This window comes from Carassius carassius, chromosome 15 (genome assembly GCF_963082965.1).
Source record: "Carassius carassius chromosome 15, fCarCar2.1, whole genome shotgun sequence".
Classification (NCBI taxonomy): Eukaryota; Metazoa; Chordata; class Actinopteri; order Cypriniformes; family Cyprinidae; genus Carassius; species Carassius carassius.
In genome coordinates, this window is record NC_081769.1 from 30,347,887 (window position 1) to 30,372,072 (window position 24,186).

Below are 24,186 nucleotides of genomic sequence, written 5' to 3' on the forward strand. Positions count from 1 at the left end.
TTGACGAAGCGTGCCTGGAATTCGGGCCAGCTAACTCTCACGTGATCTTGAGACCCCGGCCTGGGTACGTGCCCAAAGTTCCCACCACTCCTTTTAGGGATCAGGTGGTGAACTTGCAAGCGCTGTCCCTGGAGGGGGCAGACCCAGCCCTGGCACTGCTCTGTCCAGTACGTGCGCTCCGCACTTACATTGGACAGAACTCAGTGCCTTAGGACCTCAGAGCAGCTCTTTGTCTGTTACGGAGGCCAGCAGAAGGGAAAGGCTGTCTCCAAGCAGAGGTTATCCCATTGGATAGTGGATGCTATTGTCCTAGCTTATCAGGCTCAAGACCTGCCATGCCCCCTAGGGGTGAGAGCTCACTCAACTAGGAGTGTAGCTTCCTCCTGGGCACTGGCGTATGGCGCCTCACTAACAGACATCTGTAGAGCTGCGGGCTGGGCGACACCTAACACATTCGCGAGATTTTATAATCTCCGTGTAGAGCCCGTGTTCTCATGGGTACTCACCCCTTCGGGCCAGTACTGATGTGTGCGCTATTCCCCTCAGGTGAGTTCCTCAGTCAGAACTCTGGGTTCCTCCAGCACTGTTAATGTCCAACACTTGCATACATGCCCTTTGGTCAGCCCTGTGTGGGACTAGGTGCCTCCATGTGTTGTGATTCCCCTTTTCTGGGCAATCCCACGTGTGTATGTCCACAGTAAGTCTCTCCGCTGCATGTGTCTTTCCCTTGGCAAGCCCCTTGCCGGCTCTGTCATTGAAACTTCCACCCTGCGGGCTGGGTACCTCAGAGTTCTTATGTATCACCACCTTGGTGGATACCTGCCTTCTGTAAGTCCTTCCACGGGCAGGCAGCCTGCTAGCATACGTCCAGCTGGAAGATGCTACCCAGAGAATTCTGTGTAAGTTATGGGCCCTCACTCGTGCTGGCCACACGACAGGGTGCTATCACTCACACAGGTCGCTGGAAGACAGCCATGCGGCGTTTTGTAAGGGACCCCATTCGTAACGTCGAACGTGACCGACTGAAAGGGAACGTCTTGGTTATGTATGTAACCCTCGTTCCCTGAAGGAGGGAAGGGAGACGTTACGTCCCCTTGCCACATTGCTGTTCCGCTGAATGGCCGGGTCACTGGCTCGGTTCCTCAGTGAAGTCTTGAATGCGAGTTGCTCGCGTTGCTCCTTATATACCCACTCTGCGGGGCGGAGCTCGCGATGCAAATCCCGCAGACCAAGGTACTTCGTGTACCATTGGCTCGTTTTGTACCACTCGAAGGTGATTGGGCTCTCGGGCGAGATCCCATTCGTAACGTCTCCATTCCCTCCTTCAGGGAATGAGGGTTACATACGTAACCAAGACGTTACAACCAAGGTATGCAGAATACCATCTCTGAACGAACAACACATTGAACCCTGAAGCAGATGGGCTACAGCAGCAGAAGACCACACCGGGTGACACTTCTGTCAGCTAAGAACAGGAAACAGAGGCTACAATTCACACAGGCTCACCAAAATCGGACAATAGAAGATTGGAAAAATGTTGCCTGGTCTGATGAGGCTCGATTTCTGCTGCGACATTCAGTGACATGAAAGTGAAGTGACATGTAGACAAGTATGGAGACCCATACTTGGAATTAGTGCTCTGCATTTATCTCATCCAAACTGCACACAAACACCGTAAACACACACCCAGAGCAGGGGGCAGCCATTTTTTTGCTGCAGCGCCCAGGGAGCAGTCGGGGGTTCGGTGCCTTGCTTAAAGGCACCACAGTCGGGGTATTGAAGGTGGGAGAGAGCACTGTACACTCCCCTCACCTACAATCCCTGCCGGAACCAAGACTCAAACCTCCAACCTTTGGTTAATGAGTCCAACTTTCTAACCATTAGGCTACAACTTTCCCCAGATGGCATGGGTCAGAATTCAGTTTCAGATGGTAGGGTCAGAATTTGGTGTAAAGAACATGAAAACATGGATCCATCCTGCCTTGTCTCAACGGTTCAAGCTGGAGGTGGTGTAATGGTGTGGGGGATATTTTCTTGACACACTTTGGGCCCCTTATTACCAGCTGAGCATATTTTAAACACCGCAGCCTACCTGAGTATTGTTGCTGACCATGTCCATCTCTTTATGACTACTGTGTACACATCTTCTGATGGCTACTTCCAGCAGGATAATGCACCATGTCACAAAGCTTAAATCATCTCAGACTGGTTTCTTGAACATGACAATGAGTTCACTTTACTCAAATGGCCTCCACAGTCATCAGATCTCAGTCCAGTAGAGCAGCTTTGGGATGTGGTGGAACAGGAGATTCGCATCATGGATGTGCAGCCAACAAATCAGCATCAACTGCGTGATGCTATCATGTCAATATGGACCAAAATCTCTGAGGAATATTTCCAACACCTTGTTGAATCTATGCCATGAAGAATTAAGGCAGTTCTGAAGGCAAAAGTGGGTCCAACCCTTCTTCATATCATTCAAAAGTTAGATTTTTTTTATTAATACTTTTATTCAGCAAGTCAAGTCAAGTAACCTTTATTTATATAGCGCTTTAAACGAAATACATTGCGTCAAAGCAACTGAACAACATTCATTAGGAAAACAGTGTGTCAATACTGCAAAATGATAGTTAAAGGCAGTTCATCATTGAATTCAGTGATGTCATCTCTGTTCAGTTAAATAGTGTCTGTGCATTTATTTGCAATCAAGTCAACGATATCGCTGTAGATGAAGTGACCCCAACTAGGCAAGCCAGAGGCGACAGCGGCAAGGAACCGAAACTCCATCGGTGACAGAATGGAGAAAAAAACCTTGGGAGAAACCAAGCTCAGTTGGGGGGCCAGTTCTCCTCTGACCAGACGAAACCAGTAGTTCAATTCCAGGCTGCAGCAAAGTCAGAATGTGCAGAAGAATCATCTGTTTCCTGTGGTCTTGAGACAAGGTCTTTACAGAGGATCTGTATCTGGGGCTCTAGTTGTCCTGGTCTCCGCTGTCTTTCAGGGCAATAGCGAACCTTTCTAGGTGCTGATCCGGGTGACTGCAGTGACCCTCTGATCTGGATACAGACTGGATCTGGTGGCTACGGTGACCTCGGAATAAGAGAGAAACAGACAAATATAAGCGTAGATGCCATTCTTCTAATGGTGTAGCAAGTACATAGGGTGTTATGGGAAGTGTTTCCGGTTCCGGTTTTCCATTATTAATGCAGCCTAAAAATCGGATTTGGATATTGGATATTTGGATATTAAAAGCATATTAGTATGTTATGTGTAAGCTAGGTTAAAGAGATGGGTCTTTAATCTAGATTTAAACTGCAAGAGTATGTCTGCCTCCCGAACAATGTTAGGTAGGTTATTCCAGAGTTTAGGTGCCAAATAGCAAAAGGATCTGCCACCCGCAGTTGATGTTGATATTCTAGGTATTATCAAATTGCCTGAGTTTTGAGAACGTAGCGGACGTAGGGGATTATAATGTAAAAGGAGCTCATTCAAATACTGAGGTGCAAAACCAGCAGGACATATTAAAGTGTAAGTAAAGATATGTATAATGTTACAAATGGTTTATACAGTATAGAAAGATATCTAGATTTCAACCAACTTGAATTGTTTAGGAATAGTAATAAAAAAAAAAAAAAGCCGTACATACGGTAGGACAGTAGGTCCATTGCATTATATTACTAATGATTTTTGGATTGAATGAATTATGTTTATAGTTGCTGACATTTCTTTGCTTAATTTGCCATTTTAGATGGATTGATGCTTTTTGAAATGCATTATTTGATTGCCTTCACCACAATAGCCAAAAGAAAGTATCTTACCTTTTGGAACAGCTTTTGCATTGGGAAAGCTGCCTACATTGGCAGTCCACTTGGTTTTGCGACAGAGCCATAGTGTCACTCGCAGCATCATATACGAGATGAGCCAGACTTCGTCTCTTGCTGAAATGCAACCTGGCACAAAAACGCCACAAAAAAAAAAAAAGCCACATTGATTTTTTGCTCATACTGTTATTTTGGTGGCTTAATGCAACAAACATATGACAAAATTTTATCTTTTCATGATAAATTTTCCACTAAAAATTTGTTCAGAAATCAGGTATTGATTACATCAGTGAATGTCAGTCCGTCATTCCTAATTTGTGATCTAAGATTTACTGGGTTACAAAATGGCTTGTAACTGACAAATAACTCAAACAACTTTTACTCAAATTTAGCAGTTTTGCTGTGATACTGTACGAGGCTATGAACCCATTTACAGGTTTATTTATCACCCATGATTTATTTAATCCACATCTGAAAGTATAAAGCAAATACTGCTTGTATAAACATGCTAACATGATGGCCATTATTATGTAGAATAAAATAACTTTTTGTCATGTGAACAAACTTATTTTTATATGTTTGTCAAAAAATTCTATTTATTTTAGATATTAAAAGTGGGGGGTAAAAATGCTAATTCATTGAATTCAAATTAATTATTATTTTTTACTGTTGGGGATTTATTCCTTTAATAAGCTTACAATGATATTTATTATTATTATTATTATTATTATTATTTATGTGTTTATTATTTGTATTATTTATGTTATTAAAGTTTATTATTACTATTTTGAATAAGCTTGTATTTTTATATTTTCATGTTAATTTTAGTTTAAGTTTTAGTCATTTTGTTTTGTGCTCTTGTGGTTTTTAATAATTTTTTTATATTTCTTTTTGCCTTTAATTTATTAAAATTTTAGATTCAGTCATTTTTGTACTTTCAATAACTTTTTTTAACTTTATTTATTTCAGTTTGTTGACAAAAATGCATTTTTTTAAGGTAATTGTTTTTTGTCAAATTTTTTTATTTTATAAAAAAAAAATTCAGTTAACAAAAACTATTTTAATAGTTTTAACTATAAACTATATGAAACTATAGGCCATTTACTAACAACTTGCCCCAGTGCAAACCATCTTTTGGCGTTAAAATAGTACTGTCAGGAATGGATTTACTAAAGACGTGCAATGAAGAATTAGTGCTGAAAACGCGTGGAAAGTTATTTTTGCGCCTGACCTTATTGAATATGCATTTGTAGGAGTTTCCCTTTCAGCGGTAAAATTTATGGGAGGAGAGCATTTAAATTAATAATGCAACGCGATTTACTAATGTTTGCACTCTTTGGTATTTGCGCCATTATTTAATGCCCAAAAAAGCATATCTTAAACTTTTTTGTGCTTGAAATGGCTGAATTTATTGTTGCTAGAAGGAGGCAGTGCAGAGAACAGAGAACGTGTCGTAGAACGGAAAGGATTGTTTTCCACACCTATTAATTTATTTGGAATGCCAGAAGAACACATTGTCAGATTCCGAACGTATCCTCACGCTACTTTGCGCTTTGCTTGGTAGATTGCATTGGAAATTAGATGCTGCATCTCTGTTCTTTAATTTATGCTTTATCAGTAAATCACCCGCTGACATTTTCCCCTCCCATCGGCACCATTTTGGAATTGCGCTCTCATGCTAATTGGCCCTGTTTAGGAAAACTGGCCCTATATGACTTTTAGGGTGCTTTCACACTTGGTTCGCTTGCCTGATCAGAACCTGAGTTGGATTTCTCCCCCCTCCCCTGCCCCTGCTGGACTGTGTTCATATTTTTTTTTTATTTGGGTCCGAACCGCAGTTCGTCTGCGTCATCAAGCCAGGAGCTGTTTACTCTGTTGCTTAGTAACGGCAGCGCAGGAGAAGGCGGCAAATGCATAACATTGCTCTCTGCACTTGTAAATATTTACATTTTTGAACCGTTCGTTTTGTTTAAAACGCTTCGTTACATAACGGCACTTACGTCTGTCTTACAAATGTACTGCAAAGGATCTAAAGAACGCTGAAGGTGAACATAAATTAGATATACAGCTCTCTGTTTTGCAGCACGTCAGTCCCGCTCATTAGGAAAGTGAGTGAAACACAGACCCAAACACACATTTTTATCAAATAATACGTTATTAATAGAAGTTCACTTCTGCGATTTGGTACGATTGCATTTACATCAGCAGGGAACCGTACCATAGTTCACATGAACCGTGACCCAGACCACCTTTTTTAAGCAGACTCGGGTTCGGTTTATGGGTGTGCACCAGAGTTCGGAGGGCAGCGTTCACATCATCCAAACAAACCAAACTCTGACGTCGGTCGAACCCGGGTGCACACCAAAGTGCTAGTGTGAAAGCACCCTTAAAATCTATAAATACATTTCTAAAATCAGCATAAATGTAAACATGAGTGACATCCTCTGACTGGATGGACTCAGAGTCAGACTCTATCCTCATCATACATTATGAAAGATCTCTGAATACCCAAAATCTACAGACTGACTCAGACATTCTAGACTGCAAATCAGGGCAAAAATCTGTGCAAACGACATTGTTTTCCAGCCTTTCGTTACATTATCTGCCATTGCTTGTGATACTTTGCTCTGACTCTCTCTTGCAGAAAACGCTCGGCTCCGGCGGAAGAGCATCGCCACCGGGAAACAACCAAGCATGGAGATCCCACCCACTGCCCCCCCACAACCCTTCCGACAATCTGTGAGTACCCCGCCGACCCGTCCCGGATCCCTGTCTCCCTTCCTCTCCCTCTCGCTCCCGTTCGCACCTCTGCCCCTGTCTCCCTCCGCCGGCCTCTCCACTTCACAGTCCCAGAAGAGAGTCAGCACCCCTCTGCTTCCCCGTTCCCTGCCGCTCTCCCCGAGCGTCTCTCTGACTCTCCCTCCCTCTGTCCCGCTCTCTCATTGGGCTGCTGGTGAGTGGAAGGTTGTGGGTTCTAATCCAGGGACCGGACCCAGTGTGGCAGCTCTGCCCTCTCTTGAGGTAGGTTATCTAACAGCCGATTCGGCTTGTGCTGTGGGTTCGAGCGGCCGGCGAGTGGCTCGGAGGTGTTAGACAAACAGTTAGTCACGTAGGAAGCAAACATGTTCATCTGTTCCCTAGCCAATGACTGAGTCATTATGTCTGAGTTCATCAGATGGAACAGCCAATTTCTTTGCGGTAAACCAGTGGAGACCTTTTTGTCTGTTTAATAATAGGATGAATGTGAAGACTTTTTAGTGTCCTGGTTTAATTCAAATTCTTTTAATTTATAGACCATTTGTAGACCAAGTGTTCAGGGATTTAAGTAGCTTGGAAAATACTTAAAGGGAGAGTTCAACCAAAAACGAAAATTCTGGCATAATTTGCTCACCCTCAAGATGATCTAAACCGGTATGAGTTGGTCTAAACTCTTCTGTCGAGCACAAAAGAAGATATTTGAAAGATATTGGTAACCAAGTATTTGATGGTAGCCATTGACTTCCATTACATCTGACAGAAATATTTTTTTGGGGTGAACTGTCTCTTTAAATCTAGTTGCAGAATCTGCCACAAAATAATACAATATTGTTACTCTGCTATAAACTAGTTTTGTTGTTTTGTCTGTTTAATAATATAACAAACATGAAGACTTTTATTAAGTGTCTTAATTACTGTAAAATCTAATGCATTTTAGCAGAATGAAAAGTATTCTTCAAACTAAAAATAATGAAAATGCACCATTGCAGCTATGGTTTCTGCCAAAATACGATATGATATTGTTTCTTTTTCTCTCTTTTTAGTGATAAACTAATGTAGACCTTTTTTGTCTGTTTAAATTAGAATGAACATGATGACAATTAATTCAAATGCTCAGGGATTGAAATTACACAAAAAATACTTAAAACTGAAAATAATAAAACTCAAGCATTGTAACCACAGATCAATTATTCTAAAACAATTGTTTTGTAAATGATGATTATCCATAACTGCCCCTTTTTACAGAAACAGTGGTTAAAAAGTAAAATATGAAAATGTATTATTTTAAGTTGTTATAAAACAAAGATTATTGGAGTATATTTAACCTGATTTCTTTCCACTCCATTTTTATTTATTTACTTCAATGTGTTACTTCTCTGTGTTTATTTGTTAAATTTACTAGCAATTTCTTGTTGAAAATTGTTGCAAATTAAATCATGCAATTTTTCTCGGTGAAAAAAGAAATTAAAATTCAATACATTTCAAAGTATTTTCTTTGAATCAAAAAGTTCATTTCTAATCACCATTTGGTTGCTTATTGGCCCTAGTCAAGAGTCCATCTGTGCTTTTCTTCATCTATATGACTTTTCCCCTTTTTCCTCTTGTTTTTTTTCTGTGTGTGTGTGTGCTGGACAAAAATAGTAAAAATACATAAATAATAAAATAAGTAAGTTGTCTTATGAATTGAGACAGCATTAATTTCTGTCAAACAAACCATGTAGGACAAGTACCAAGTTTAAAAAAGTGTTTGTTCAAGTGTGAGCAATATAAATATTGATGCTTACCTTAGCATACTACTAATGATTTTATTAGTATAACAGTTTGGCCGAAATTGTTTGCTGCAAATGACTGCGATAATAAATGAGAGGCACTCCAATGATGTGACACTGCAATACATGCTTAATATTTTATTGGTAATCAGATCAATTTTTTTAAGGTTAAGAAAAGTTTATAAATGCATTTCTTAAAGTCTCTTTTTAATAAATTATTCTCACTTTCATGAAAACCACAAAGAGTCTTAATATCAGTTCTTTCGGAAATTAATCAGAATTCTGCTTTAGAAACACAGAGCTCATTTAGATTTGCATTTCCTGAAGGAAATAACAGTTCTTGCAAGGAAGCAAAGTTTTGGGTAGGTTTTAGGCTTTGGAACTGCTTTCCAAATGGGAGATTTTCAAAATGTAATCTGAAGTTTATTTATAAGTTTACAAAAACTAAAAATAGATAGCACACCTGAGGATAAAACAAGGATGAGATGGGTGAGTAGTTTGGGCTGAATTTAATTGTGCAAGTTTGATGCTAAGGGGTTACTAGTTTAAAATGAGCCCCCTAGCCTTAATGTTCGAGGAATACCAATACACTGCTGACTTGCAAAAACTATAATCATCACGGAGGAGAAGAGTTTTCACAGCTTCATCTGCTGTGTCTAAACATTCATCTGTTGATGGGTTGTATCTTTTCAGGTTTAATCTGAGATTGCACGTTTTATGAAAGCATTACGAACACAGTGAGATCTGAGTGTTTTTTTTTTTTTATTCTGCTGTGGCATGAACCTCTTTCCTGCTGTTGCCAGTCTGTTCTTGCTGTAGGCGTCAGGAACTATTTATGAAGCAACACTTCCCACTATTGGTTAAATCTGGATAGTGCAGCACTGCTGGAGTGTTTTGCCACCAGCAAAGGAAAACCATTTCAATCAGCTGCAACACAATTTTACATCTACTTATCTAATTAATATTAGAATTATCTATATCAATAATTTTAAATATTTTATAAATTAGAGTTATAAAAAAATATGTAATTTGTTTTATCTTTATTCAGTTTTTTAATGTAATTAAAAATATTTAATGTAATAATTTAATGTAATAATAAATATAATAAAATATAATAAATAATTGCTTTTTAAAAAATATGCTCAATTAATGTTTCTATTAATGTTACTTTCTATTGTTAAAAATAAAATAAGCATTTATTTTAAAAAGTAATTTTAATATTCATAATAAATGTATTTAAATATGTATAAATTGAGTGTGTTTATAAACAATAAAATAAATATAAATACTTAAAATTATATAAAATACAAATACTTGTAAACTAATTTTTATTTTACACTTTACTCCATTTAGACTTTTTAACCCGTTTAATCCCACATTTTTCCCAGGCATGAAAATATCCAAATGATGTGTCATTAGTAACCCTTAGAAATAATCAATAATTATTTTTAGCAATGACCACACTCAACAAAAATAAATATATGTGTATGCATATATTAATACTAGACACCCTAAAGATTATGTGTACCAAAAATCTTTGTCATATATTTACGTAAAGACACTTTACTAGCCTTTAGTTTTGAAGCTTTGAAGCAGCCATCATCTTCTCAAGGTGCAAACAGGAAATAAGTTGCTCTGGTCATGTGACAATTTGCACTATTCATGTGAAACTGCACATATTTAATTTAAACCCTTTATTTTTTCCATATTTGTAGGAAGTGCATGAAAACATCAGTCAGTAAGGTTTTTGGAGCTTTATAAATGAAAACCTCCCGGTGGGATTAATAGCATATTATAATTAAAAAATATCCCCTGTGTTTGTTTTCAACTATCTGACTATGCAATCCAAATCCATTCCTTAGGTTTGTTTTCTGTGGTCATGCATATTAATTCAGAGTCTGTTCTTTTTCTCAGAGTTTCCTCAGTAGAAGACTGAAGGGGTCCATTAAGCGGGCCAAGAGTCAGCCCAAACTGGACCGAACCAGCAGCTTCCGCCACATGATCCTCCCTCGTTTCCGCAGCGCCGACCAAGACCGGTACCATCCAAACTCTTCCTCCCATACGCGCATGCAGAAACACTGCTGTGTCATGATATTCCACTTCAGAGCCTCTTCGCTGTCAATGAGTACAGTTAAACCAAAAATGAAAATCCTGTCCTCATTTACTCACCCTCTGCTCGTTTCACAGCTCCTTTCTTCTGTATAACAACAAAATGATGTTTGTTGGTCACCAAACTTGACATCCATAGTATTTTTTTTCCATACTATTGAAGTCAGTGACTACTGTTTACTGTTTTATTCTAAAAAGATTAGAAAAGATTTAAAAAAGGTAAGAAAGAGATGGTTCTTTAAAGAACCTTTGACTGAATAGTTATTTGTGGAACCAGAAATGGATCTTCAATGAAGAACATTTAAAGCACCTTTATTTTTAAGAGTGTATGTTAGCTTTGTGTGACTAACACTGACATTTAAGTCATCATTCTCATATAGTCATATACTGAAGGAGTCGTTTTGTGTTTCATAAAAAAATGTAAAGATGTGATATTGGAATAAAATAGAGGTCAGCAAGTCATCATTTTTAGATGAACTGCTCTGTTAAATGCCGGTTTGCACACAATTCAGTATCTCTCAATCTGGTTCCTTATTATCTGTCTTCAAGCATCCCGACAGGTGCTCTCTTCATGGTTTATTCATTCATTTATTCATATCTCACCCACAGTCAGCCTCTGGTCTTCCAGAAAAAGGCAGCTTGTGGTTTTTGAAGTTCCTGCTCAGTTCGGACAGGGAAGCTTTAGTGATGTTTCCTTTTCAAAGAGGAGAGTTTTCGCTGCGTTGTAGCTTTGAAATGAAGGCCGTTCTGCCGAGCGCTTTGAGTAATTCAAACAGTCAACTCCTCTTTCATATAATTTGATTCAGCCCTTAACTGGAACGGTAGTGAGCTGGATTGTCGTGTGATGCTCAAATGGAGTCTAACAGCTGGAGTGGCAGCGTGGGGGCAGAATTTCAGTGCAGTGAACAGCATCTCAGAGAAAGGCTGCGTTTCTTATGCTGTTTTTCATTTTGGAATGTAATTGTGATATAATCCACCTGATCTCAAAGAGAACTGATAGTCAGGATGATTTAAATATGACACAAATTTATGCCAGTAATTATGCGTTGAAATTTGGAGTAGAAAACTCACTTATCTTTTGGATTTGACTGACCTCGTCCCAAAAGCTTGTTTGTGTAGATGTGAATAGGATACTTCATCACTTCTTCACCCTCATCTCGTTCCAAACCCAAAATGAGTATCTTTGGAGAATGTCCAAGTGGTTCTTTTCCATACAAATAAAAGTTAATGGTGATTTATTCTGTCAGGCTGAATAAAAGATAAAAAGCTTCATAAAAGTGACTCCTATGAGAGCTTTGTGTGATGTACAGACAGAAATCTACACTCCAAAAAAAAAAGTTGTTGAACGAACTTAAAAAAAAATTGAGTAAACTTTGAGTAAACTCCAAACAATATCGAATTAGTTTGAAACGGTTTGTTGTAATCTTGTTGTATAAACTTAAACTCTTTTAGTCAAGACTACAAAAAGAAAATTGGTCATTCCTACTAGATAAAGTTTTGCCATGCCTAATAGAGAAAGTTGTGTCAGGTTCATTCACCTAAACGGGGGCTTAATCCACCCCGCCTTCGTCAGATGCTGGTCTGGGACCTGTCGTTAGTGCTTAGTGCGCTGTCCGACCCACCTTTTGAACCAGCCGAGTTTAGCGATCTTAAAGTGCTCTCATCATATTTGAACAGAACTAGCCAGTTTCGAACTTCAGAGCAGCTTTTCGTCTGTTACGCGGGTGCCAAGAAGGGCAGCGCGCTGTCGAAGCAGAGGCTATCACACTGGATAATGGAGGCTGTGCGACTAGCTTATGCTTCCCGGGGAACCGCCTGCCCAATCGGGGTGCACGCCCACTCCACAAGGAGTTTGGCGTCGTCATGGGGTTGGGCGAAAAGCATGTCTATTCAGGACATTTGTTTCTTAGCGGGCTGGTCGTCTCGCAACACGTTTGTGAGATTCTATAATTTGGACATTCCCTCGTTCGCATCACATGTGCTGTCAGTGCAGGAGGAGGGAGTTGAGCAGTCATTGGACTAGGCTATGGGCACGCCTCCCCTGGCGCGTGCCCTAGCCATGGTTTCGACCAGGTCATATAGACAGCGTCAGTTATTTTAGTAATAGCTGCGGTTGAGGTATTCATTCACTATCTAATGTGGCCCCTTTATTATGCCCGCATTATAAGCCGGCAGTGTATTCCCAAGCACCAACATATTGCTGCATTTTCCCCATATCACACCAGTGTTGCTTATCTGGGTGCACTGGATTACGATGGTGTAGGAGCTGATTTGGCTCTGTGCCAAGAGGTGTTTCAACCAGGTCCGGTACCCGGCCTAGAGCTAATGCGCTGTAAGAATTAGTGCTTATGCTCTTCTGTGGCTCGATGCAAGCTGGGCCGGACAGTATTTCCCACACGCCGGGGGTTTTATTGTTCCCCATACGTAATGTTGAGAGACCGTTTCGATAAGGGAACGTCTCCGGTTACTCACGTAACCTTAGTTCCCTGAGAGGAGGGAACAAGACATTACGTAACCTGCCATGTGGAAAACCTTCCAGCCTCATAACTCTCATTCAGTCGAAGATTCTGAGGTTTTTGGCGGGGGCACCATTGGTTATTTGCAAGCAAAAGACTTATTCAATCAGACCTCATAATTTCGAGGAAATGGATTTCCCCATACGTAATGTCTCGTTCCCTGCTCTCAGGGAACTAAGGTTACGTGAGTAACCGGAGACGTTTTATACATTAATTCACGGTATTGAAGGGTTTTCTGTTCTCTCTGTTCCGCGATTCTTCATTTTAACGTTATTTGATACTTTTAGTAAAAAAAGAAAAAAAGAAAGTCTGCACCATGTGCTGAATCCAGAAACCTAACATCAGCTACAAACGACACACTTAAGAGCTATTTTCATACAGTGCTCATAGAAAAATAACTTTCTGGTATGCAACAAGATGTTAAGAAAGCATATTTTAATTAGTTGGTTAATTAAATCAAATTAGATGGACAGTGATAGATTAAAAAAAAAAAATTGTCCACTTACCCATCTCACATGTTCCCTGCTGAACAATCCATCTGCATCCGTTTCCGTTGATGACGTGCATCCGGTTAAGACGAACGAAAAATATTCTTGTTGACTCAATTTAAAAAAGCTGCATTTTCAGTCTTCACACAATCCTTCAGAAATCATTCTAGTGATGATTTGCTGATCAAGATTTATGCCTTATTATTATCAGTAGTAAAAACAGTTCAGCTGCTTATGTTTTGTGTGTAAACCGTGTTAAATTTTAAAGGATTCTTTTATTACAGTTTTTCTCGATTGGTTTGGCTCATTTCTTGAAACCGAGATGACATTCTCAAAACCATAAGGTCATTTGGCCAAACAGTCTTACAGTTCTGCTCAACATTATAGCTCACTAGCAAAATCAAATATCTTTCCCCAAACTCTTCTTCCATGATTCAAAAGCAGATTCCTTTCCCATATAAAAGGTCAGTACAGTCAAAATAGCACAGATCCTTCTCAATTGCCTTGGCACATGTGCATTCATTTAGTGCTTTTGTCAAAATAACCTGGATGGTTTAGCACAACACCATGGATCCCCTGCAAAAGCTCATATCTCTCCCAAAACAGTTTATCCATGTGTCAAAACTAAATATCCTTCTCATATAAATAGTCAATGCCCCCAAAATGCATTATACCTTTGGCATTGTTTAAGCACTGCAAGTCAAAATGCTTAGACGTTTTGTCACTGAGGCACAGGTCTAGCAACAGAATACCACTATGAATAAAACTAAAAGATTTTACAGTAAAATCAGCCTCCAATAAACCACTCATACTCAAGGAAACTGTAAACATTTTTATTCGTACAAAGAAATGTTAACATTAGAGAACATACTGTGAAAAGATAACATATACAGGATTCTGTAAATGTGAACAGTTATAAACACAAACAAAAAACAAAAAAAACTCTAGCCTACCATACTGTAAATAAAGTTTCAGAACTATAGTACAGTAATATTTTCAGTGGTCGCCATTGTCACCCTCTCTTTCCTGGCCACCATCCTCATGGCCATCGACGCGCTGCTCTCTGTTAGGCCATAAATTCTCATCCAGATCGCAACGGATATTTTCTCTTGCGATGCAGCGAGGGAAGAAACGGCGTGAATGTCTCAACCATCCCCTACATTGATCCCCTGTGATGTCCTCACATGCAGCATCCATTGCATTCAGCAGGGCCCTCTGGTCTTGAGCCTGATGCTCATACACCCTCCACCTCCAAGCTGAAAAAAACTCCTCAATTGGATTTAGGAAAGGAGAGTAAGGTGGAAGAAACTCCATTAGCATCCGGGGATGGGTGGTGAACCAGGTTCTGATGCGTGGGCCACGGTGGAAGTTCACATTATCCCACACAATGACATAATGTGGTAGCTGAGGTCCTTCTTCACCTCTCTCATTTTCCGGGATCAGATCAGTATAAAGGTGGTCCAAAAAATTGAGGAGCTTTTGTGTATTGTAAGGCCCTAAACTGGGAATGTGTGTGGCCACACCTCTTTCTGATATAGCGGCACACATTGTTATATTTGCTCCTCGCTGGCCTGGGACATCCACAGTGGCTCGGTGGCCAATGATGTTACGGCCACGCCTTCGACCTTTGGCCAGGTTGAAGCCAGCTTCATCAACGAACACTAGGATGTGAGAGGTTTCGTTGCCTTCTAATGCCATTATTCTCTACAATAGAATAAAAATAAATCTAATCAGTCAAGTAGAGACAGATACTGCAGGGAGGATCTAAAGTACTGTAAAAAGAGGGAGTGAAAAACTGAAGACAATTTCTAGGCAAAATGCTCTAGTCACACAAAGCTGGATTCTGAAGGTAAAAAGGATAAAGCAAAACAAAAAAAAGTGGTAACCATGTCTTACTGTAATAGTGTTACAATGATAGACAACCAGTAGTTGACTTACATGCACATACTGGTACCGCAGCTCTGATAGAGTTTATATTTTGGAACATTACATTGTCTAGAAGGATTGCATTACGAATCTGTCTCAGTGTGATGGCATTATTTGCAATGACCATGTTGCATATTTCTCGTTCTTGTTGTTCATTTAGAAGTTTTCTTCTACCACCCACTTGAGGCTGTCGTCCAATCCTAGACATACAAGTCAAAGGTCAACACTGTAAATTTGTTACAAAATGAGTTACCAATGTAATTGTACTGCTGTTTTATGGTACTAAAAGTGTGATGCACTGCACAGTGACTGGAATACTATTCACAGTATTTTCTCCATTTTTTTTTCTTTGTCATTTTTATAGTATCATATAACATCACATGAAGATATTACAGTACTCTAGGCCTACACACACACCAACACTGAATAGTTCAATAGAATAGTTCTGTACCTGTTTTCCCTGCGAAAGGTTTGGATGATGGAGGAGACTGTAGACCGAGGCACATTAGGCTGCAATCGGCGACCTGCCTCTGCCATTTTGAGGCGATGGTTTATAACGTGGCCAATAAGGGTGGCCCGGATTTCATCTGGGACATCATGGTGACTCCGTGCTCCTCGGCCTCTTCTCCCTATTCCTCCACTCATTCTCACTCCTCCTCTTCCTCTTCTTCCTCCTCTTCCTCGAGCCGTTGCTGTTGTACGTTAGTATGTGTAGTTCGTTAGTTCTAATTTCACCTGATTGATTGTCAAGTACTGTCATAAATTTATCAAATGTTCCAAGAAATTCTTTCATGGTATTATATCTTTGACTAATTTTGACAGTTGAACAGACAATTGTGCATATGATGACTTACACAATGAAACCATGCGGATATGTTTTGGAGAGAGTAACCATTTCACTGAAAAATCAATTAATCAGTTTAGATCAGCAAGATCTATTTATTTGGAAAATGTGCTAAATGTGGGCTTATTGTGCTAACTGTAGCTACTTGTACATATTCATTTGAAAAAAAGCACAGAGTCACTTGAGACATGTACTAAAGCATTTGCAGTTTGATAAAACCAATGAAAAATGACATTCTGTTGTGAACAACTGCAAGGTGGTTTGGAGATTTGTTCATGTTATTTTGAGAATGTCATCTCGGTTTCAAGAAATGAGCCAAACCAATCGAGAAAAACTGTAATAGAAGCTTCAAATGTATAACATTTATTTGAAATATATATCTATTGTAGCATTATAAATGTCCGTCACAATTCATCACTTTTATGCATCATTGCTAAATAAATGTATCATTTTCAAATAAAGAAGTAAACTATAACTTTAGAAAATTGGTGTAGTAAAATTGTAATAGATTTTAAGTAATTTTTTCTTGTGTTTTTTCTTAGATAGATAGATAGATAGATAGATAGATAGATAGATAGATAGATAGATAGATAGATAGATAGATAGATAGATCTCAGTCCTTCATTTGGTCTGTCTGTCTTTGTCTTCCTCTGTGTTTACGTAACATTTTGATTTCCACTGAGAAGTCTCTCGCTGTCTCACTACTCTCACTGTCTGTCTCTCTCTCTCTCTCTCTCTCTCTCTCCCTTCCTCCTCCACTCGCTCTATCATTTATTTCATTCTGACTCACTCCTTTGGGTCTATTTTTATACCTCCATCTCTCTCTCTCCCACACTGTACTGTATGTACTTCACGCTGTGAGGCTGAATGTATACATATTCAGTGAGTCTCAGAAGACGCAGGGGAAGCGATACATCACTAGTAGGGATCTAACAATTTATAATACTTTTTCTTTTGATGTTTATATAATCATAGTTCTCGATAAGCTTGTCAATCTTCTCTTCAGCTCATTCAAGTGTTTGTGGCTGTAAACTGCGAAGTGAGTGTGTGTGTGTGTGTGTTGGGGGGGTGCGGGTACAGAGAGGTATGTATGTATGTATGTTGTTATGCGACATAAATGTGAGTGCTCTATTTAAAAGGAAAAAAAAGTTATTTTTAAAGTGTTACTTTTTACGTTTTACACATATGGAAGGCAGATAGAAACAGAATTATATTGAAAAACAACAATAATTGGCAACTTAATCAATGCATCTTTTTCAAATGTCCAGATGTGCAACATAGTTGAGCTCACTTTTTTTTTTTTTTTTTAGCATTTTCCTGAAACTATAATCTAGTTTATAATCTAGTTTAATTACTTTAAATGCATAAACTTTCGTCCTATTTTCTTATTACCCTCAATCCAGTTTAACTGAATGCAAACTTGCATTGAAATCAACTCTTGGGATATCTTGGGATATTTATGTCATTTTCAGTCTTTTCTTCACAAATCATTTTTTAAAACTCGGCTCATTTTAGATGATTTTGATTTTTTTTTTTTAAGTGACAATTGTGAACCTTTTTATTAATCAAATTAGCATTTTTCATATATGGATAATGCATTGTATGTTTGAGCTAACTTTAAGCATTGTCAAGTTCGAAAATCGCAATGTGCAAATTGTTAATTTAATTCTCAGTGAATTCTCCCCAAGTGTTCAAGCGCTCATAATTTATCTCACGACTGATGATAGACGCTGATGTTGTTCCCCATAAATCACATATAAAAGACTTTCGAAGAAACTTGACTTGTGTAATATGAAATGAAGTATACCGACCTCGTCATGTAGCCGTGTGATGTAAAGCTCAACCTGTGAGCGTCTTCTCTCTCAGACCTGCTGTTCTTGCTCCCTCACAGGACTCGTCTGATGCAGAGCTTCAAAGAATCACACTCCCATGAGTCTTTGCTGTCTCCCAGCAGCGCAGCCGAGGCCTTGGATCTGACACTTGATGAAGATGCGGTTATCAAGCCTGTTCACTCCAGCATACTCGGACAGGAGTACTGCTTTGAGGTGATCTACAGCCAACTATATACTTCAGACTCAGAAGCTGCATGATCCTTACAGAATCTACCAGATGCTTATTAAAAACAGCATTAAAAACTTAGTACATTTCGGATTTTCACATATTTAAATCTATCTATCTATCGATCCGTCATTCTGTCTATCATTATATCTATTGCTCTGTCATTCTATGAAATGAAGAACAACGAATGAAATCTATGAATTTTCTGTTAGTTTCACTTGGTGCCACTGGCGACATAGAAATCACACATCTCGTCTTAAATCATCAAATGCAGGACTATATTAACTCTAGTGCCCCGTGGAATTTTGTTGCTCTTTCTTATCATTATAATTACGCTGATGGCTGAAATACTGAAACTCATTATTCCTTTCCTTAGGTGATAACCACTTCAGGAACAAAGTGTTTTGCCTGTCGGTCGGCCGCGGAGCGAGACAAATGGATAGAGAATCTGCAGAGAGCTGTCAAACCAAACAAAGTGAGTGTAAAGAAGAAAAAGAAAGGAGGAACTCTCTTCTTCCATGACTGCATCAGTCTACTCCAGTAACAACCTCTCCTGTCATTACCATCTTTACACTCATTTTAGCTTCTACTGTTATTTGTGGGATTCCTGAATGAACTCGAACAGGCTTCATGTTCTGGTCTGCCTTATAATGAAATAAACACTTTCTTTATTAATCTGGTATGCTTAGATAATATTTATCCAAAAGGCCAGTGCAGAATAGTGGATTCTCCTGCAGACGTCTGTTGACTGTGTCTGTCTTGGGGGTTTTGATTGGGTGGGCTTTAGAAGGAGAACACTGTGGATTGACTCATCCAGATGTTCAGGCAGCGGGAGTTCGTGCTCAATCATGTTGCATAGAGAACATAACACGGGCGTCCAAAAATGTCAGTCTCGCAACAGATGCATTGACAATATTACAGTAAACGAGGACAGACCAAGGGTGTTCATTAGTCTGGTTTATTAGCTGATTAATGGAAGAAGTTTCTGAAGTTATAGCAAAAGCACAGATTAGTTCACAGCAAACCACTGAAGCACTCACTGACAAAAAAACATTATTTTAACATATGGTACCATGATAATGCCATGATTTTGGAGATGTACCATAGGAATAACGTGTGTTAACCATTGTTTCTTTGACATAGTCACAGATAGTGTCACAGTCTGTCCACTGACCATCAAAACTGTAAAGTAGAACTGGAATTGCAACTAATCAGAATTAATTGTTAACTTTTAGGATTCAGGTTGTGCAGGTCTTTACCAGTCCAACAGAAAACAAAATTGTGTTTATTAGGGACATTGTGAGCTTTGTATGAATGTGTGAAGTCGTCACCATGTGTTCACTAATGCTTTGAAAGATATTCAAAGCTTTAAGGCATTTAGTAGAAAGGATGGGCAGAAATTCAGATTATATAGAAATATAAATACTATAAATGTAAATATATTCATATTACACATCCTTTGTTAATTTAATAATAATAATAATAATAATTGCTATTTATTATTTTAGCATGGTAGAAATTCAGATCATGTATAAATATTATACATCTAAATTATTATTATTATAAATATTACATATATTATTCTAAATAAATTAACATAAAAGCTACTTTATATTAATGATAATAACAATAATTATTATGATTATAATACCTGCTAGTTTTATTGCTAGTTTGCTATTTATTGTTTTAGAATGAACAGAATTTACAGATTTACATTTTCTTTTGCTGTATTTTCCATACAGCTTTTCAGTGAATTTACATTATTTGAATGTTTTTCCACACAGTCTGTTAGTTTTCCAAACTTACAGATGTGCCACTACTAAACAGCATGTGAAAAAGAGAACAAACTGTTATCGTTCGTTTTATTATGTTAGTCTGTCTTTGTATCTTTGAAGAACCTTGGTGTATAAATATGGTAATCCCTCAGTAACATGTTATATATCAGAATACCATAGTATTACAATCAGAAACCATGACTGTAGCGTGTTATCGTCACTTGGTTCTTTAATGAAAGGACCGGAGCTTTGGAAATCTGTTTTTCAGGGTATATTTAGTGCATCTGTGATTGCCAGTAGAAAGTGGCATTTTGTTGGTTCTAGTGACTCATCATTCTGTGAGACCGCATAGCCAGGTTTTTTAATTTTTATTTTTATAAATGAAAAGACAAGAAAAGGAAAAGTGCTAGTATTAGTTGGTTAAGTGCTGTCGAAAAAGATGAGTCTTTAGATGTTTCTTGAAAATGAGTAAAGATTCAGCTGTACGAATTGAGATTGGGAGTAGAGGTCTTCACCCGAGACCCGTCGACCTGGGACCCGTACGGGTTCGGGTCTATATTTTACATGATCAGCCGGGTCCGGGTCGGGTTTGAGTCTATTACCTCGGGTCCCGGGTCTGTTTAACATTGTGTGTAATACCTGTGCGATCGGAGTCATCGGACTCGGAGAACACCCGGCCGTGATCAAACACTGCTTGTGTTTTTTGTAACTTTTAACTTGTAAAATTAGGAAAAGAAAAGAGTGAGCCAAAAAAAAGCTCTCTCTCTCTCTCTCTCTCTCTCTCTCTCTCTCTCTCTCTCTCGCTCTCTGCCCTTAGAATCAGAGCACGCATACTCAGAGTTAATGCAAGTGCAAGCATGGTGATAATGGATGGTCATTCATCCAGTTAGAAATGTCACTCAGACAGGCTGAAATGCAAGCAGCTACCGTCGGGTCATCTGGTTGGAATGAGAAGTAGAGTTGGGTGTCATCAGCATATCAGTGGTAAGAAAAGCCATGCTTCTGAATGACAGATCCTAATGACGTCATGTAGATGGAGAAGAGAAGTGGTCCAAGTACTGAGCCTTGAGGAACCCCAGTAGTAAGGTGTTGTGACTTAGAAACATCACCCCTCCAAGACACACTGAAGGATCTGTCAGAGAGGTAGGACTTAACCCACAGGTGTGCGGTTCCAGAGATGCCCATCTTTCTGAGGGTGGACATGAGAATCTGGTAATTAACGGTGTCAAAAGCAGCAGACAGGTCCAGTAAGATGAGTACTGAGGATTTTGAAGCTGCTCTTGCTAGTCGCAGGGCTTCAGTAACCGAGAGCAGAGCAGTCTCAGTTGAGTGGCCACTTTTGAAGCCAGATTGGTTGCTGTCCAGGAGGTTGTTCTGTACAAGGAACATAGAAAGCTGGTTGAACACAGCTCGCTCAAGTGTCTTTGCAATGAATGGAAGAAGGGATACTGGTCTGTAGTTTTCAAGAAGCGCTGGATTTAGAGATGGTTTCTTCCATCCAGCACTTTAGACACGCTGAAGGAGTTAGACTAACAGTAGTTCAGATCATTAAATCACTGCAGTCTCTGCTGTCTGTCTGCATGCTTGATGACACATTTGAAGATCTGCAAACCCTCGCACCACCCTCACCTGCAGTTTATATGATGCAAATATGACTGTGTTGGCTTTACCATCTGTGTTTCGCACACTCAGGACAACAGTCGACGCGTCGACAACGTTCTGAAGCTGTGGATCATCGAGGCCCGGGAACTCCCTCCCAAAAAGCGCTATTATTGTGAACTGTGCTTGGATGACATGCTTTACGCCCGCACCACCAGCAAACCCCGAACCGATACCGTCTTCTGGGGTGAGCACTTCGAGTTCAACAACCTGCCAGCTGTCCGCAACCTCCGCCTTCACCTTTACAAAGAGACGGACAAGAAAAGACGCAAGGTACACTCTCTTGATAGATACAACTCAAAATGAAGACTTCAAGACTGTATGCATGCATATCAAATAAAATGTAAATATGAAAAAAATGTGTATTTCAAATATAAAATTTATTTACAAATTGATGGATACATTTCATGCTAATATAAATGTGATTATGTATAGTAACATATGGCAATATAATAGTAATAGTATTTTTTATTTATTAACTATTTATGAATTTAAAAGTAAACAGATATTATGTACAAATATATAATGAATATATATAAAAATTTTCACAACACACACACACACTTGTGTGTATACAGTATTCATTATTGTGTGCATGTGTGTAATTTTATTATTATAATTATAATAAACATTTATTGTATATTAATAGTGTATTATTTATAAATTTAATATTATATCATTTATTATAATGCTAATATAAATGTACATTAATATCCATTATATGTATATATATATATATATATATATATATATATATATATATATATATATATATATATATATATATAATGAATAGATAAATATATTTGTACAACATTATTTATAAATTAAATAACTATAAAAAAATTAAAGTATGTGTATATAAAAATGTTATGATAGAAATGATAGCAAATAATGCTTCAAGGCAATTGCCATTTAAAATTATGATGAAAAGATGAAACTTTGATATGTCTCTTGATATGGTGACTTTTGTTTTGTCAATTTTCTTCACAATAACAGGAGAAGAGCACATACCTGGGCTTGATTAGCATTCCCATTTCCAGCATCACTGGTCGTCAGTTTGTGGAGCAATGGTACCCGGTCATTCAGCCCAGCGTCCTGACTAAGGGTGGTGGTGTTGGAGGGGGAAAAATCATCAACGCCTCCCTGCGGCTCAAGTCACGCTTTCAGACCATGAGCATCCTGCCGATGGAGCTCTATAAAGAGTTCGCAGAGTATGTGACCAACAACTACCGTACGCTGTGTGCCGTTCTGGAGCCGCTGATGAGTGTCAAGAGCAAAGAGGAAGTGGCCTGTGCTCTGGTGCACATCCTGCAGAGCACAGGGAAGGCCAAGGTACCACTTTGTTGAATAATGTTTGTTTGCATGTAGGTTACTTAGTATGTTCCAAAACCTAGTGAGCTGCCTAATCAGACAGCATGAGCAATTATAATTACATAAAATGTAATAATTTACCTAATATGCTTATATGTTGTGTAATTTTATGTTCGCATTTTGGAGAATTCAAAATGTGTGTGCAACATTACCATGTTTTAAATCAGAAAAAATGCAGAAAAGAAATTATGTGGTCCTGCTTTATATTTCATTTAATACTAAAAAGTATTGCACAAATAGTGTAGACTGTTTTATCTAATATTTTGGGTATATGTATGTTATTTATGTTATGTATGTTATGCATGTGTGTATTATTATATCGTACACAATATTATTTTGATATTATTATAGTATTTATTCATATTTTTGAATAGTGACTTTTATTTATTTTTATTTATTTATTTTTTTACATTTATTTTATAAATATTTTAAAAAATAAAATTATTTTATATATTTTTATTTTTATTTTTTGTTAATTTATGCAGTTTTTTTCCAATTGTATTATTATTTTTTATAAATATTAAAAATATTTATTTTATATATATTTTTAGTTTTAGCAATTTCACTACTTCAACTTATAAATATAAAGTTTTAAAGTTTAATAGTTAACTAAGTTTCTAAATCAACATTTCAAATTTTTGTTTAAGTTTTACGTATTTATCTACTATGTATATTTAATTTCAACTTCATTTCAATTACCAAAGCAATTTGAAATAGTTTTAGTTTAGTTCAAAATAACAACATCGTTGTTGTCTATGTAGAGCACTCCAAAATCACTTACTTATCTGGTTCTATCATGATTATGTCTCTATACGTCGACACTAGATAACAAGGCAACTCACTATGTTTAATAATATGTCAGTAACTCAGAAGTGATTGGAGATGTCTCTTCTTTTGTTCTGCACAAGGATTTTCTTTCAGACATGGCGATGTGTGAGGTGGACCGATTTACCGATCGAGAGCACCTGATCTTCAGAGAGAACACCCTGGCCACCAAAGCCATAGAAGAGTACCTCAAACTCATCGGACATAAGTACCTCAAAGACGTTTTAGGTCAGACTTCCTCAGACTGTTTGGAGAGTTGTCGTAG

At 38.2% G+C, this 24,186-nt stretch overlaps 1 protein-coding gene across 11 annotated transcripts in view; it reads left to right on the top strand.

Annotated features, from left to right (window-relative positions):
- Positions 1 to 24,186, top strand: part of LOC132158852 (ras/Rap GTPase-activating protein SynGAP-like) — a 124,809-nt gene that overhangs the window by 66,592 nt on the left and 34,031 nt on the right. For 8 of the 11 annotated variants that reach the window (XM_059568456.1, XM_059568454.1, XM_059568450.1 and 5 more), the window contains 7 exons: positions 6,466 to 6,842; positions 10,262 to 10,383; positions 18,122 to 18,275; positions 18,665 to 18,763; positions 21,756 to 21,995; positions 22,722 to 23,057; positions 24,005 to 24,149. In XM_059568456.1, coding sequence (XP_059424439.1) covers positions 6,466 to 6,842; positions 10,262 to 10,383; positions 18,122 to 18,275; positions 18,665 to 18,763; positions 21,756 to 21,995; positions 22,722 to 23,057; positions 24,005 to 24,149 — 1,473 coding nt within the window. Of the gene's footprint in view, positions 1 to 6,465; positions 6,843 to 10,261; positions 10,384 to 17,118; positions 17,270 to 18,121; positions 18,276 to 18,664; positions 18,764 to 21,755; positions 21,996 to 22,721; positions 23,058 to 24,004; positions 24,150 to 24,186 lie in introns of those variants that run through there. The other 3 variants (XM_059568455.1, XM_059568459.1, XM_059568460.1) reach the window with 2 other exon arrangements.